The sequence below is a fragment of the Electrona antarctica genome (genome assembly GCF_951216825.1).
Source record: "Electrona antarctica genome assembly, chromosome: 4".
NCBI lineage: Eukaryota > Metazoa > Chordata > Actinopteri > Myctophiformes > Myctophidae > Electrona > Electrona antarctica.
The window spans coordinates 23,932,591-23,946,936 of record NC_136809.1 but is presented as its reverse complement, the minus strand read 5'-3'; the positions used below and the strand labels follow the sequence as shown (position 1 = coordinate 23,946,936).

At 40.8% G+C, this 14,346-nt stretch overlaps 2 protein-coding genes across 2 annotated transcripts; both read left to right on the top strand.

Annotated features, from left to right (window-relative positions):
* The first annotated feature begins 654 nt into the window (after nucleotides 1-654).
* On the top strand, nucleotides 655-6,915 carry LOC306922005 (beta-2-glycoprotein 1-like). The gene is made up of 8 exons (XM_079499360.1): nucleotides 655-764; nucleotides 1,935-2,114; nucleotides 3,775-3,871; nucleotides 4,193-4,269; nucleotides 4,799-4,984; nucleotides 5,189-5,368; nucleotides 6,260-6,457; nucleotides 6,727-6,915. The coding sequence occupies exons 1-8, from the start codon at nucleotides 695-697 to the stop codon at nucleotides 6,831-6,833; spliced, it is 1,095 nt and encodes a 364-aa protein (XP_079355486.1). The 5' UTR covers nucleotides 655-694; the 3' UTR covers nucleotides 6,834-6,915.
* Nucleotides 6,916-8,198: 1,283 nt separating this feature from the next.
* Nucleotides 8,199-14,281, top strand: LOC306922007 (beta-2-glycoprotein 1-like). Its single transcript, XM_079499362.1, has 8 exons — nucleotides 8,199-8,393; nucleotides 8,788-8,964; nucleotides 9,389-9,494; nucleotides 9,692-9,768; nucleotides 10,403-10,591; nucleotides 11,239-11,418; nucleotides 12,037-12,234; nucleotides 13,918-14,281. The coding sequence occupies exons 1-8, from the start codon at nucleotides 8,324-8,326 to the stop codon at nucleotides 13,980-13,982; spliced, it is 1,062 nt and encodes a 353-aa protein (XP_079355488.1). The 5' UTR covers nucleotides 8,199-8,323; the 3' UTR covers nucleotides 13,983-14,281.
* Nucleotides 14,282-14,346: the final 65 nt, after the last annotated feature.

Sequence of the window (14,346 nt, the reverse complement as noted above, 5' to 3'; positions counted from 1 at the left end):
AATTCATTATAACTGCATCGGATCTATTGGAACACATAGCTCCAATTTCCCGAAAAGTAACAGTTTTGGACATTCACGGGTTCTACCTGGATGACAGTGACAACTTGTTAGTTTGGTGTGTAGATATATCAGTACTGTACTTCTGTACTTTGGGACGGTTTAGTAAATTGAGCACACACACACACACACACACACACACACACACACACACACACACACACACACACACACACACACACACACACACACACACACACACACACACACACACACACACACACACACACAGTTTTAGACACAGATTACTTAAAAAAGCCTTTAATCTACAGTAGAGGCCATTTCATCCCAGTAATGTAGTTCACCTTCAATGAGGCTGTGCTACCCCTTTTGTATTTTAATCAGCAAATTACGTGTAACCTAGTTACAGTGGTCTGTATAATCCCAATGCTTGATGTGTTTGTAAAACATCAGTCTCTCATCCCCTGTTGGTCTGTGTACATTCAGCATCTGTGTCAGCCTGTGTACAAAACCAAAGTTAAACTCTGAGCAAATATTATGCATTAGTACTGACCTTTGGATTCAAACAATCAGAGCCTATTCTGGCTTAAATTGGAGCTTGAGCAGAACATCATGCACTCTTATGTAACTTCCACCCAGAGTTAGAGTGTGCAGTTTGGAGATCTCGCCCCCAAAGATGACTCCAACACTGGCTTTGCTGTTCCTCTGCCAAGTTGCTTTATACACAACTGTAACATCTAAGAAAGGTAATGAGAAATCTCTTCGAAATGCTTCATTGTGTTATGGAATAGAGACTGGAATCAATGCAATTAATATGAGTAGTTATAACGTTTTTTTTTTCCATTACTGTGCTCACACACACACACACACACACACACACACACACACACACACACACACACACACACACACACACACACACACACACACACACACACACACACACACACACACACACACACACACACAATGTGTCCAATAGATGGAGAACAATTCTGCTCTTTAGAGCCACACTGCCAAAATAATAATAATGAACTATAGGTCTGTCTGTTTAAGCAGTAGCCTAATTACAAATTGGGAGAAAGAGGGTAGGCTATGTTAAATCAACACACTTTCCATGATGTCTGCAACTTCTTCTCCATAAGCGAGCGTACAAAAATTGGTGCAGACTGTGGGGTCTCCAAGACAAAACATTTGTAGCCTAAATGAAACATTTACAGATCGTTTGTTTTTATTTTCATTTGCAACTAACCTGCTGTTCCTATTTTGGCCACATCATAATAGGCAAATTTCCCACATTTTCCAAAATGTTTCCAAAAAAGATATACAAAATTTTGAGAAAATGTTAAAACTTTTTTAGATCAGGAATTAGAAGGTGTTTTTAGAATCAGCAGTAGTCCTAAATTGGTTAAGTACTGCGATTAGCTGATCTACAACCTCATATACTCGTATGGCAATGCATTGTAAGCTTGCATATCTTGTTGTTGTACAGTTAGTATAATACAGTATTATGGCTTCTTAAAGCTGCTATAAGCAATATGTCAAAATTGTAATGACCTTTTTATTTTTTATTTTTTTGGTATTCAGACAGCCAGCAATGGGTAGAACGCTCCCCAAAGAAATGAGTCTCTGTGACACATCTAGGGGCCGCAATCTGCATTCAAAGATTTTCCTAGAAGCTTTGTCATTGGTTGATTTGCCTGTCTGCTTCCTGATTGGTTAGTCACTGCGACCGGGTTTTTTTCGACCAATGACAAAGCTTCTAGGAACATCTTTGAATGCAGATTGCGGCCCCTAGATGTGTCACAGAGACTAAATTCTTTTTGAGAGCGTTCTACCCATTGCTGGCTGTCTGGATACCACAAAAATTAAAAATAAAGACTAAAGGTTCTACATGTTTTTTCTGTTTCCCTCAGTGTGCGGCCGCCCGCCCATCAGTGATGGCATTGACGAGTCAACCCTAAAACGTGTGTATGAGGTGGCCGAGGAGGTGACCCTTAAGTGTGAACAGGGGTACACGCCTTCCACAGCATCCCCTCGGAGGATTTCTTGCACTGCCACAGGAGAGTGGACGCCGTCAGACATAACATGTGCCCGTGAGTGACTCTTACAACCTAATTGCAGGTTTTCAGCATCAAGTCAACACAATTTATGTGTTAGTAAGAGCTGGACATAACCAGTAAGACGCCCTGAGGGTGAGGAGCGACCTCGCCCCTGCACGCATCCGCCTGGGTGACGGAAGACTGCTGGGCGAGCGCTGGCGCTTGGTCATGAGGGGGTCGGATCAACATATGGGATGAATTTTGTACTGGCCATATATGGAGTGTGTCTTGAGTGTACAGGGTTTGATGAGGTCAGAACAACATATGGAATGTCAGAACAGGTCAGCTCCATATATGGAGTTCTAAGGGTGGCAGTGGGGGCAGTGTCTTGAGTGTACAGGGTTTGATGAGGGCCCAGGTAGGACCGGGCGTTAATTTCCGGGCCTGTTGAGAACTCTAGTTTTCGCCGGCTGCCGGGCGCGGCTGCACGAATAACTTTGGGGCAGGTCCGTCTAGAGTTTGAATGGACAGGCAATATAGCCTGGATCCAGCCCAAAGACCCCGCCCACTCTCTGAGTGGACTGCATCTCTTGGTCTGGTGTTGCACTGTGAACCTATAATTTCTTCGGTAGAAAAATGTATTATCCAATGAGAATCGGTGGTGGGGGGGTGGGTCTAACGAACAACCAATCAGCGCCGAGTCCCGTTTTCAGCGTCATCACGCAGCGCAACACACAGAGGGTTGAGGGAAATTCTAATCCCCTCCCCTTGAAATCGCTCAGACAGGAGACAATGTCAGACTGAAGCTTCAAGAAAGCTACAGTCTGATAATCAGGCTACAGGCAATAGGCATCAGTCAAAAGGGAGACATCGAAGAGGAAGGACGGGTGGAGAAGGATCAACATATTGAATGTCAGAACAGGTCAGCTCCATATATCTAAGGGTTTGAGGTCAGATGTAGAGTTGCTGGCCGGAGATGCTGGCCGGCTCCATATATGCAGATCTAGGTGATGATCCAGTCTTCTCCATGTATGGCTATCCAGGGTTTGATGAGGTCAGTGTCGTGATCTTCATACTGTATATGGAGACGGCCATATATGGAGCGTGTCACGAGGCGTGACAGACTGCCAGCCATATATGGTGGCTTGATGTGTCACGAGGCGTGAGGGACTGACAGCCATATATGGTGGAATGACTGACAGACTGACAGCTTTTGCAGGTTTTCATAGTAATCTGCGACCTACAGTCGCAATCAACTCACCACAGAAGTCACTTGCCATTCACATCACAAATCTGAACCTGCAAATTAAGTTCTCAAAGCTGTTGAATGAATTCCAAATAAATTATTAAATATTTAAATACACAAATAATATATGAAACTCCACATTAATACAATGTGATTATAAATACACATGGTTATATAATTTAAAAAAATGTCTTCAACTGAACTAGATGACGAATTGCCTGGTTAAGTAATGGTTAAATAAGGGTTTTATTGAGTGGACTGTTCTTTAAGCCCATACTGCACCAATGATTCACCACGCAACTACTTGCAACCATCCCCAATGGCTGTTGCAAGAGGTTGCATTTGTGTGGTTGACCTTAAAACAGTTTTGTTGCAAGGAGTTGCGACTAGTTTCGATTATTTGCAACAAGTTGCAACTGGTGTGGTTTGGGCTTTAATACATTGTCGTAACCATCATCTTTCTGGTAGCCAAGGTGTGCCCAATCCCCAAGCCGCTACAGCCCTTGGCAATGGGGAGGAAAGAGGTTCCCTTTAAGACTGTGCTCAACTACACTTGTGACGACGGGTAAGCTCACTTCATGGTTCAAGCCTTTACTATATGTGGCTCTCAGAGTGGGATCTGGGGACCCCCATAGTGGGAGTTCCATATGGGGTCCTCAGTAAATGATTGAAAGTTTGGAACCAAATGGACACTGAATTATAACTCTGGTAGTATACAGAACTCTCTGAGTTATAGACTTGTAATCTGTTGAACATTGTTTGTCTATAAAATAGCAGGCCCTAAATTTGGATGGCAGGTTTAAAGTGGCTAACCTACTTTATTGAATCAGCTAATCCAGTGACAGTGGTTTGGTTTCTATTCATAAAACGCAATTCTTCCCTTCAGGTATGTCATGGAAGGAGCCAATGAAAGCAGTTGCCTACATGATAGTACTTGGAGCCACCCACCACCTCTTTGCAGAGGTATTGAAAAAAAATACTTTTTAAATAATTGAATAGTTTTCACTTACTCTTTGCCCCAGGTTTGATTATCTTCTAGTCATAAATACAATTTCAGATTGGGGTTTGAGAACAAAGTCAGTAAGAATAGGTGTGAAGCAAATTGTCAAATAATCTAAGAAAGATCCAAGAATTGTGAAAACATCTGATCTACAAGATAACAACGCCTCACATTGCGAGGCGTTGTGAGCTTGTCGATCTGCTATTATAACAATATTTACATGTGGAACCGAGTCAAACAGAATTGAATGCCTCAGCTCCAAGTGCTTGTCAGGGTGTGGGGTCCCCAGTTTAAATATGTACATTTTGGGGGTCACAACCTGAAAAGGTTGGGAATGAGAATAGAGCATGACTTCCCCTGGGGGAATACAGTATAAATACAAGCATGATATATCTTTGTTTAAATAATGTAGAAATAACATGTTGCTTTATTCCTGCATCAGGATAGGTTCCCCAGTTTAAATTCAGATTAACCTCTTGTTCCCCCATGCAGCTGTGAACTGTCCTCTGCCTAAACCACCAAGAGATGGCCGAATCATCCACGACAAGAGAGTTGTTGGAACCAACACCATCTATGGGCAAGGCTGGACATATGAGTGCAACTCACCCAAAGCACCAAGCTACGAGAGGGGTTTCTGCATGTCTGATGGAAATGCCACTGAGCCACCAGTATGTCGTGGTAGGTAGCCTATATAAAAAAGAATAATAATAAAGTTCCTTTTTCACATTTATGTTTGATTTCTGTCATTCATTATTTGATGGAAAGAATATTTTTGAAATAAAAATAATAAATACAAATAAAGTTCCTTTTTCACTCGTTGATACATTCCTAAGAGTGGCATTCAGAAATGCCTCAAGCCCTCAACTCAGTTTCTCCACACAGATGTGAGCTGCTCAATCCCCAGAGCCATGCCAAATGGCTTTATCACCTTCGCTGTGTTGCGGGAACATGGCTATAAGGAGAAGGTCAAGTTCGCCTGCAATGAGCACTATGTTCTGGAAGGAGATGCTGAGATACAGTGCCAGAACTCAGGGAACTGGTCCAACCAACCAATCTGTAGGGGTGAGTCGAGGGACAATCACCAATCACATTACACTATAGTGCCCCTACAAAGCCAAAAGTGCAATAACTACAAAAATAAAGTAACCGATAAATGGTTTTAAAAGTGTTTCAACTAGTCAGCCTGCGGCCAATGAGGAATCGGCATAAGTGATATTATGTAATTGTTCTTGAGGTAATTGCTTATCCGTCAAAATCATGAGGGCTAATTTGACCTTATCTGCCTTGGGCAACAGAGATATATATCTGCCTTGGGCAATTTGTATTGCAAAGGCAGATACGTCTGGCTACGCGAGGCTACATTTGACCTGGTGGGATACACAAATACGTAGTTACTGCACTTTGGCTTTGAAGGCAGTATAATAATCAAACCTTTTAACCCATTTAGACCTGAGTTAAAAACATTCACTTTGAAAGAATATATATTCAAAGATTTGCGCCACATTCTTACGATTTTTCAAAAATAGCAGACCTACAAGCTTACGAGCTTGTAGATCAGCTATTTTTCAATAGCTAAATTATAACATAATGTTTAAAACACCAAAAGGGGTTCCCGCCCAAAATGGGTTAACCAAATAAATTATAGGCTTATATGACTTACAGTGAGCCAAAAGATGTAGTTTTGCAAGGTAATATGAATTGTGACAATATAAAAACGCAAATAACATGTTTAGCAGCTATTATTGATATTATTACTTATTTGGTGTAGCAGAAAGAGAGTGCTTAGTTATGATAACTAAGCAAGTTAAAATCTCAAACTGAATTACCCATATATTCAACTTGGGGGAACTTGATGTAGTCAAGTTATGTTTGTCTTATAGTCTATCTATACTCTAGTGGCTGAATTCATGAAAAAAAGAAAAGAAAATCTCATCTCAGCCATTTTCCCCACAGCCCCCTGTGCAGTCGGTATTAAAAGAGGACGCATCTTCTACAATGGCAAGAAGCTCTGGATTGCGGATCTGAAACCAAACCGAGTCCTTCATATGGAGCCTGTTGTCTTCTACTGTCTGAACAGAAGCGAGAAATGCGGCTACCCCGTGGCCAGCGTCTGCAACCATGGAACGCTCCCCATCCCAGAATGCTTTGCAGGTGAGCCTCTGTTCACATAATTCAAAGTAACCCCTTTGTATAGTCTCACAGGGGGTGATTTGGATTGCTGATAGGATTTATGGAAGTAAACATTTTGAAATAATATGTGTGGTGGACTGGACAATTCCCCCCAAATACTCAGCACTGATGTTTGGTTTAGAGATGTCCTTTGAGAAACCTCACACTGACTACTGCCACCGACCGTATCATTAGGCTACACGTCAAGATGTTTCTTAATGCATTTGTTTTGTCATAATGTTTCCTTCCAGAACCAGGCAAGATGGAGTATAACCTAAGGGCGAAAACGCTTCCATCAGAGATCAGAATGTGTGCCGCACCTCCTGAAGGCCCCACTAGCGCAGTAGCACCTGCATAATGTCACATATTAACGCTTCGCAGCCTGCAATGCCATCATAAAGAACCAGGGTAGACTGGAACATGAATACTGCCTTAATAAAACCAACATAAAAACAAAACAAGATGTGTCTCATTAAAAAAGGGTGTTAACATAACGTTTGATGTACTGTAGGTGGTATACAATTTGCATAGAGTGATATCTAAAATAACTTTATTTCATCATGTTGACATACTGACCTTATGGTGTGTGTGTGTGTGTGTGTGTGTGTGTGTGTGTGTGTGTGTGTGTGTGTGTGTGTGTGTGTGTGTGTGTGTGTGTGTGTGTGTGTGTGTGTGTGTGTGTGTGTGTGTGTGTGTGTGTGTGTGTGTGTGTGTGTGTGAGAGAGTTATAGACCTGTAAGGGTCAATTTGAGAACCACTGATTTAAAGCAGAAATAACATGTATTTTAAAACTGTTGTGTGTCTATGCTCCTCAAACTTATTTCTAATGGTTTGAGCCTAAATCACCACTCATTTCTTTTGGACTTTGAAGCAGTTTTAGCTGCAGTACCACAATGTCCTGAGGTGGTGGTGCTGATATGAAAATTATTTAATATTTTAGTCATAATATAATATATATAATATAATACTGATGCTAGATAAAACCAGGCTTGTTTTAATTCCATGCCAGTAGTGTGATACTGATGACATCATGCATACGACCCAATCAGTTGTGCTGTTCCTGAGAGCAATTACCATAAAAGCCTGTATATGATGTGAAAGTCAGATTGTTCAAAATTGTGTATTTGTGGGGATAGAAAACACATAGGGGAGCCCAAAAAACACCAACATTTTTGAAAAAGTTGAATTTTATGTTGTACTGTAGGTCCTGTTCAGTGGCCTTGTGGTTAGAGTGTCCGCCCTGAAACTGGGAGGTCTGGGTTCGATCCCCGGCCGGGTCATACCAAAGACTGTAAAAATGGGACCCAATGCCTCCCTGTTTGGCACTCAGCATCAAAGGGTTGTATTGGGGGGTCAAATCAACTAATCAAATGATTCCCGAGCGCGGCACGGCTGCAGCTCACCGCTCCTTGGCTGCGGCTCACTGCTCCAAGAGATGGGTCAAATGCAGAGAACAGATTTCACTACGGTAACGTGTGTGACAAATCGTATGACTTTGACTTTAACTTAAAAGAGGATGTAGTTCTTCCTCAACAGAGCAATGCTGTTCAACTTGTGAGTTCTGAAGAAGTGTGTTTAGCAGATGTCAGCCCCCTGTCCCCCTTTATTTTGTAACAATTATTGCAGCAAGGGGAAGTGCACTGTTAAACTTTCACTTCCAGTAAATGGTACCATGGTTGCGGACTGCTGGTAAACAGAGAAGTACAAATCAATAGACTGTTACTTGAGCCTACACTTAACGGTTTCATTCAACAGAAACACAAACATCAGGGACAGGGGCAGACGGATAGCACTGTTTTGACAAATAACAAAGGAAGTGAAGCTGAACAGAACTTTTCTGAGCCCCTGATGATGGGACACATGACTACTTTGCTTCTCTTGTGCCCATTTGCCTTCTTCACTGCTGTGACATCCAAGGGTAATATTATCATTACTGGTATTCGTTGACAAAAAAGCAAAGCCTTATGGCAGTTCAACAGATTACATTTGCTTTGCTTTATTGTATTATTGCCTTCTGTTGCCTTATTATTACCGGTTAGTGTATATAAGAACTAATTAATGGTCAAAGAGTATTTTAATGTACTACGTTTTGATTATTTTAGAAAGTTGTACAGGTTGAATGCACTAGTGCTCTATATTTGAGCATTTATTTCACTTATCTTACTTATTAATGTCTTAGTTCTCGGTCCTGAGATAATTCACTTGTTTAATGAACCATACTTCCATGTGTTGCCTGGTTGCCTACCCAAAATCACTCGATGCACGGTCCATATGAGTGTAAGTACATTAGGCCTTATTGTGTGTCTTTGCAGATTGCGGTAGGCCAGTCCTGCCAGACAATGCTATTGCAGAAGGGCTCCAGAGAATCTCCAACCCAGGTGTTGCGATAACCCTGTCCTGTAAACCAGGTTATAGCATCTCTGCAGGTTCTCTAACTATCGTTTGTGCCAACACCGGACTATGGACCAAAAATGACCTCAAGTGCGACCGTAGGTCTTCATTTGTTTCCAATAAACCCAAATGATATTGACACTTCATTGGTGGTACAGTTATCATAGCATAATTTGGAGTTATTTACCCTAGTTAAAAGTTTTCACAGCATGAACCATAGCTAGCATCCTGATTCTGGGCATGTCAATGTCATAATGGGCTAACATTTGGCAAAGAATGGGTGAACATTTCATTTGTAACAAGTTGTGACCTTGTAGATTAGCTATTTTTGGAGAAGAGATTTGTTGTAGAGGGAAAAAGAGCAGAGGGCAATAGACTTAGTCTTATCTATTGTCAATCTATATCTAAATAATAATATCAATATAATAATATATATACAGTATATCATAGAACTATGGTCTTTTATGTTGCTAAATGTATATGGAATGCATAGTAAACATGTCTTAAACGTCTCTCCTACAGCAGTCAGATGCCCCTATCCACACACAATGTATAATGGAGAGGTTCAGCTTGAAGGTTTCCATCAAACTGAGTATAAGAATATAATCAGCTACACTTGCAATGAGGGGTAAGGAAAGAAGGACAGCTTTAACTCAATCACTGTCTGGAATTTCCCAGAGTTAGAGCAAAATACGATCTGCGTGGATGGAGCTATATGTTTTCATGCTGGGAACATAATTTGTCTATCTTATTTTGTTTAACAGATTACAGTAGAATACATGCAAATATTGAATTGGCTTTAATACCCAACACCTGTACATACAGGTACATCTTGCATGGTCACAACAGTTCCGAGTGCCAAGAAGATGGATCATGGAGCACCCCGACACCCGAATGCAAGCGTGTGTATATGCTACATGGCACTTTACACTCCAAAGAATGAGTTGACCTTTATTTCTTATTTTTTTAAACTGCTACACACATCTACTCTTAAATGTATTCTTGCATTTTAATTGTCAAGTTATTATTTGTTCAGACGAGTATATATATTTTTTTATTAAACAACAAATTGAAGGAGAAATTGTCTCTAATAATATATATGAAAAAAATCATAAAGTAATGGAAAATACCACCCCCTCACCCTTTAGAAGAACATTCTAATGAATGAGGTGGCCGTGATCTTTCCATTACTTTTTTCATTTTTTTTTAAATATATTTTCTTTTAATTTATTTTATTTAAATGTGAAATATCCCTTTAATCTGCAGCTGAAATATGATAATGGTCAAATGGATAATTGTATACAGTCTGCAGATGTGCCAGAGTGTGTGCAAGGTAAAGAGTGATCTTTAATGTCTGAATGCACACTAGATTGTAGTGTCCCAGCCGGCCCGGGTACTAAAAGAAACACTATCCTTGGGATCTAGGGATGGTGACAGACTGTGCCTGAACCTGTAGTTACACAGCATGTCTGCAGGCCTGAGTGAGTACATCCAAAATAAGTTAAAAGATTTTGTTTTCCAACTTGTTTCCCTCAGCTGTGATGTGTGGTCTTGCTCCGATCCCAGAGTTCGGGATAATAGTCTATGATAAGTATGTCAGAGGGAATACCACAGAGTTTGGTCTCGGTGGGACCTACAAGTGCCTGCCTCCATTTGTAGTCACAGGCAACGCAAGAGGACAGTGTACTGCGTCTGGCAGCTGGACCATGCCCCCTGAATGTCGACGTAAGTGGTAAAAATGGTTGTACTGTATATGAGCTAAAATCATTCTATTGAAGCCCCAGTACTGTGCAAAAAGGTTTGCCATTATACAAAGAAACCAAGAATATTCAATCATACTGGTTGTCTATCATTCTGGTATGTTGTAAGCACTTTAGAAATATATATTTTTTCATTACTGTGGACATGCTCACAGAAGACATGCAAGCCACTACATTGACAACAGTAAACTTTATTTTGGTTGATTATTTACCAATTAAGTTGAGACAATAACAGTCTAAGTCCATAATTTATGCTGTCCCCTCCCCGAAAAGGCCTTGCTGTCCTGACCCCATTTAGTGTGGATTGGACTGTTATTCAACTCAACTGCTCAATAACAATTGGTATTGTATTTTATATAATTGAAAAGCCCGAGTAATCACCATAACAGCGAGATTTCATTTTTTCCTGCATCACCTGATTGTAAACGCATCTCTCTCTGCATGCAATGCAATGCATATATATGTGTGCGTGTGTGTGTGTGTGTGTGTGTGTGTGTGTGTGTGTGTGTGTGTGTGTGTGTGTGTGTGTGTGTGTGTGTGTGTGTGTGCGCGCGCGTGCGTGCGTGTGTGTGTACACTGTATAATGTATATTCATAACATGTTCCCTTACAGTGGTAACCTGCCCCCCACCGCAGCCGATTGAAAATGGCTACATGTCCAGCAGCGTTCAGAGAGAGTATGACTACAAGGAATCAATCAAATATGGGTGCAACGGAGACTACAGAATTGATGGGGTTATGGAGAGCACATGTCAGGAGACAGGGGAGTGGTCCCAACTACCTTCTTGCAAGGGTAGGAACCGGGCTGTCGTGGGCATGTAGCAATGTAGCATGTAGTCTGATTTATAGTTGTCTAGTAGCCCCATATGTGACCTCAGTCCCTATACGCTCATTCTGCAGCTCCAGAATGCACGTAGGGACTGAGGTCACATATATGGTGCTAGTTGTCTATAGTTGTCACAATAAGTTAGTACTTTTTTGTCAAGTTCAACTAAAAGACATGAAGGACTTCATTAAGTAGTAGCATAGCTGGATATGAAGGATTACAGAGACGTCAGACATCAGAGATCTTACATCCACTGTATTTGTTCAATGTGGCACTAAAGAATACATTTATCCATGTCATAGCCCAGGACAGCACCACAGTTCAGTCTTGTGTGTGTGTGTGTGTGTGTGTGTGTGTGTGTGTGTGTGTGTGTGTGTGTGTGTGTGTGTGTGTGTGTGTGTGTGTGTGCGTGCGTGCGTGCGTGCGTGCGTGCGTGCGTGCGTGTATGTGCAATGCTGAAATTAGAGTGCGTTAGAATTCTGCAAATTGTCTGTATCACATGCTCATCACCGAAAATAATAATTTCTATAACGTCTGTAATGTGACTTATGTAACTCCCCTGTCCACTTCTTCTGGTCTATACAGACCCTTGCACTCTTGGTCTGCAAAGAGGAAGGATAATATATGAAGGGCAAAAACACTGGATTGAAGATCTGACGCCTAAGAGAGTCTTCCACCAAGAGATTATCTCAGTCTATTGTATGAACAAGGAAAGGGCATGTGGCTATGCAGTGTCTACTCAGTGCATTGATGGGCAACTCATATTGCCAGAATGCTTTGAAGGTAAGACTTATGTCCATCAGAGAAAAGTAAAAGAGATCATTAAAAGACAACTTCACCTATTTTCAACCTTTCTTCATATAATTGGTCCTCGCTAATGATAAAATGTTAGTATTTGTTTTTCTACTTGGTCTGTGTTTCATAGGGCTGTGGACACTTCAAAGAATGGTACCATATTATAATGAGCATTAGCAAAGACTAACTATGTTTAATTTAGGGGCGACAGTTGCTCAGGGGTAGAGTTGCCAGTTGGGAACTAGAAGGTTCCCAGTTCGATCTGCATATATTGGATCTACATCTGACCTCAAACCCTAGACCCTTAGATGGAGCTGACCTGTTCTGACCTTCCATATGTTGATCCTTCCCTACCCGTCCTTCCTGTTCTGACATGTTGATCTGACCTCATCAAACCCTGTACACTCAAGACACGCTCCATATATGGCCAGTACAGAATTCATTCCATATGTGGATCTGACCCCCCATGCCAAAGCGCCAGCGCTCACCCAGCAGTCTGCCGTCACCCAGGCGGATGCGTGCATACGATCTCACCCTTTAGGGCGAGTTCGCTTCTCGCCCTCAGGGCGTCTTACTGGTTATATGAGGATAGATGAAAATGGGTGAAGTCCTCCTTTAAGGCATTTTCACATCAAACCAGAGGTATTATTTTCAATTATTCGGATAACCAAAGAATTGGATGTTCAAAAAATAGAATTTCTATGATGTAGCCTACTCTGTGACTGCAAATTTAGGAAGGGTTTCAGCCCGATCCAAGACACATTGACTTCCATTACAAAAGTTAAATGTAATTATCTTAAAAGTCTTAAAACATAGCTGAACAAAAACATTTGTCATGGTATTTATTTGGCCTATTGTCATTGTGCACACAACATTTTTACAATTATTTTTTATCCATGGAATCCATTTTTAACTGGAAGCCTATAAGCCAAAAAATAGCAGATCTACGCTTGTAGATCGGCTATGTTACGGTAGCGCTTAACTAGTGTAAATCAGGCATAACCAAACTCTATTTCTAAAATATCTCTAACTTCTAAATGTCTACAGAAGACATTTGATCCTCACAAGTATATATTAATACAAACACACACAACCCTCGTCTTATAGATGGCTCGCCTTGCCACGGCAGATTTGGTGTGCAATCTAATTATTTTTACCCTTTTCTCCACAAAAAGGAAGCTATTTTACGTCACAAATTCTTGCAAAATGAAGGGTGCATACCGTATTGCAGTGAATTTTTGCAATTGTCAATTTGGAAAAATCTGAGAAACAGAAAGCAAAGCAGAATTATATGGTAAATTCCACTTGCTTATTCAAGAACTGAAACTGTGTACAGTGATTGGTTTAAAACATGTTTCGTTGTGGAATTTGAATATTGTGAAAGAGCTTTGCAAAATCACTTCAGGTTCTCATAGATTAAACACTAGCATTTCCCATGCAGCTTTCTTGACTGGATTACTCATATACAAATCAGAGGTTTGTTTGTGGCCTATAAACACATACAGAATAGACCTTTGACTTGTGACAATGAGGAAGTTGAATATTTTCCACCCATTAATTGATGTGCTTGTCTACATAGCCTACTGTCAGAACTAACATGCTGTGTGTGTGTGTGTGTGTGTGTGTGTGTGTGTGTGTGTGTGTGTGTGTGTGTGTGTGTGTGTCCTCTAGAGCCTGGAGTTTTGGATTATAAATTGCATGCCAGCTCTCTGCCATCAGAGATACAACAGTGCTAAGCAGGATGGTACCTGGTTGTGCAACACAATTAAGGCTGTTAAATAAGCTTTGTTTTATTCTTTGTCCTGTGTCATGTGTCATGTGTCAAGATCACAATGTGTCATATAGCCAGGCAAACTTATTTTTGATTATTTTGAAAAAGTTAGAGAATGTTTAGCCTATAGCCCAACATTTTAAAAGTAAAGTTCAATATAACAGATGACATTTTCCTTTTGTTATGTGTGTTTTCTTTTCACATGGTGTCATTATCATAGGCTACTCAAATAATATTCAAAGCGTCAGTATCAGATTGAGACAAGAATCCTTTTACGTTCGATATGTTTTTTCATTATAAAAAGCTGTAATGATGTTATGGTTTTCAAA

Bases quoted from the DNA above. Each gene is read 5' to 3' on its own strand.
- LOC306922005 (XM_079499360.1), top strand. From the start codon at position 695: ATGACTCCAACACTGGCTTTGCTGTTCCTCTGCCAAGTTGCTTTATAC. The intron at 765-1,934 runs GTAATGAGAAAT...TGTTTCCCTCAG, and splicing joins AACTGTAACATCTAAGAAAG to TGTGCGGCCGCCCGCCCATC. The intron at 3,872-4,192 runs GTAAGCTCACTT...TCTTCCCTTCAG, and splicing joins AACTACACTTGTGACGACGG to GTATGTCATGGAAGGAGCCA.
- LOC306922007 (XM_079499362.1), top strand. From the start codon at position 8,324: ATGATGGGACACATGACTACTTTGCTTCTCTTGTGCCCATTTGCCTTC. The intron at 10,592-11,238 runs GTAAGTGGTAAA...GTTCCCTTACAG, and splicing joins CATGCCCCCTGAATGTCGAC to TGGTAACCTGCCCCCCACCG. The intron at 12,235-13,917 runs GTAAGACTTATG...TGTGTCCTCTAG, and splicing joins ATTGCCAGAATGCTTTGAAG to AGCCTGGAGTTTTGGATTAT.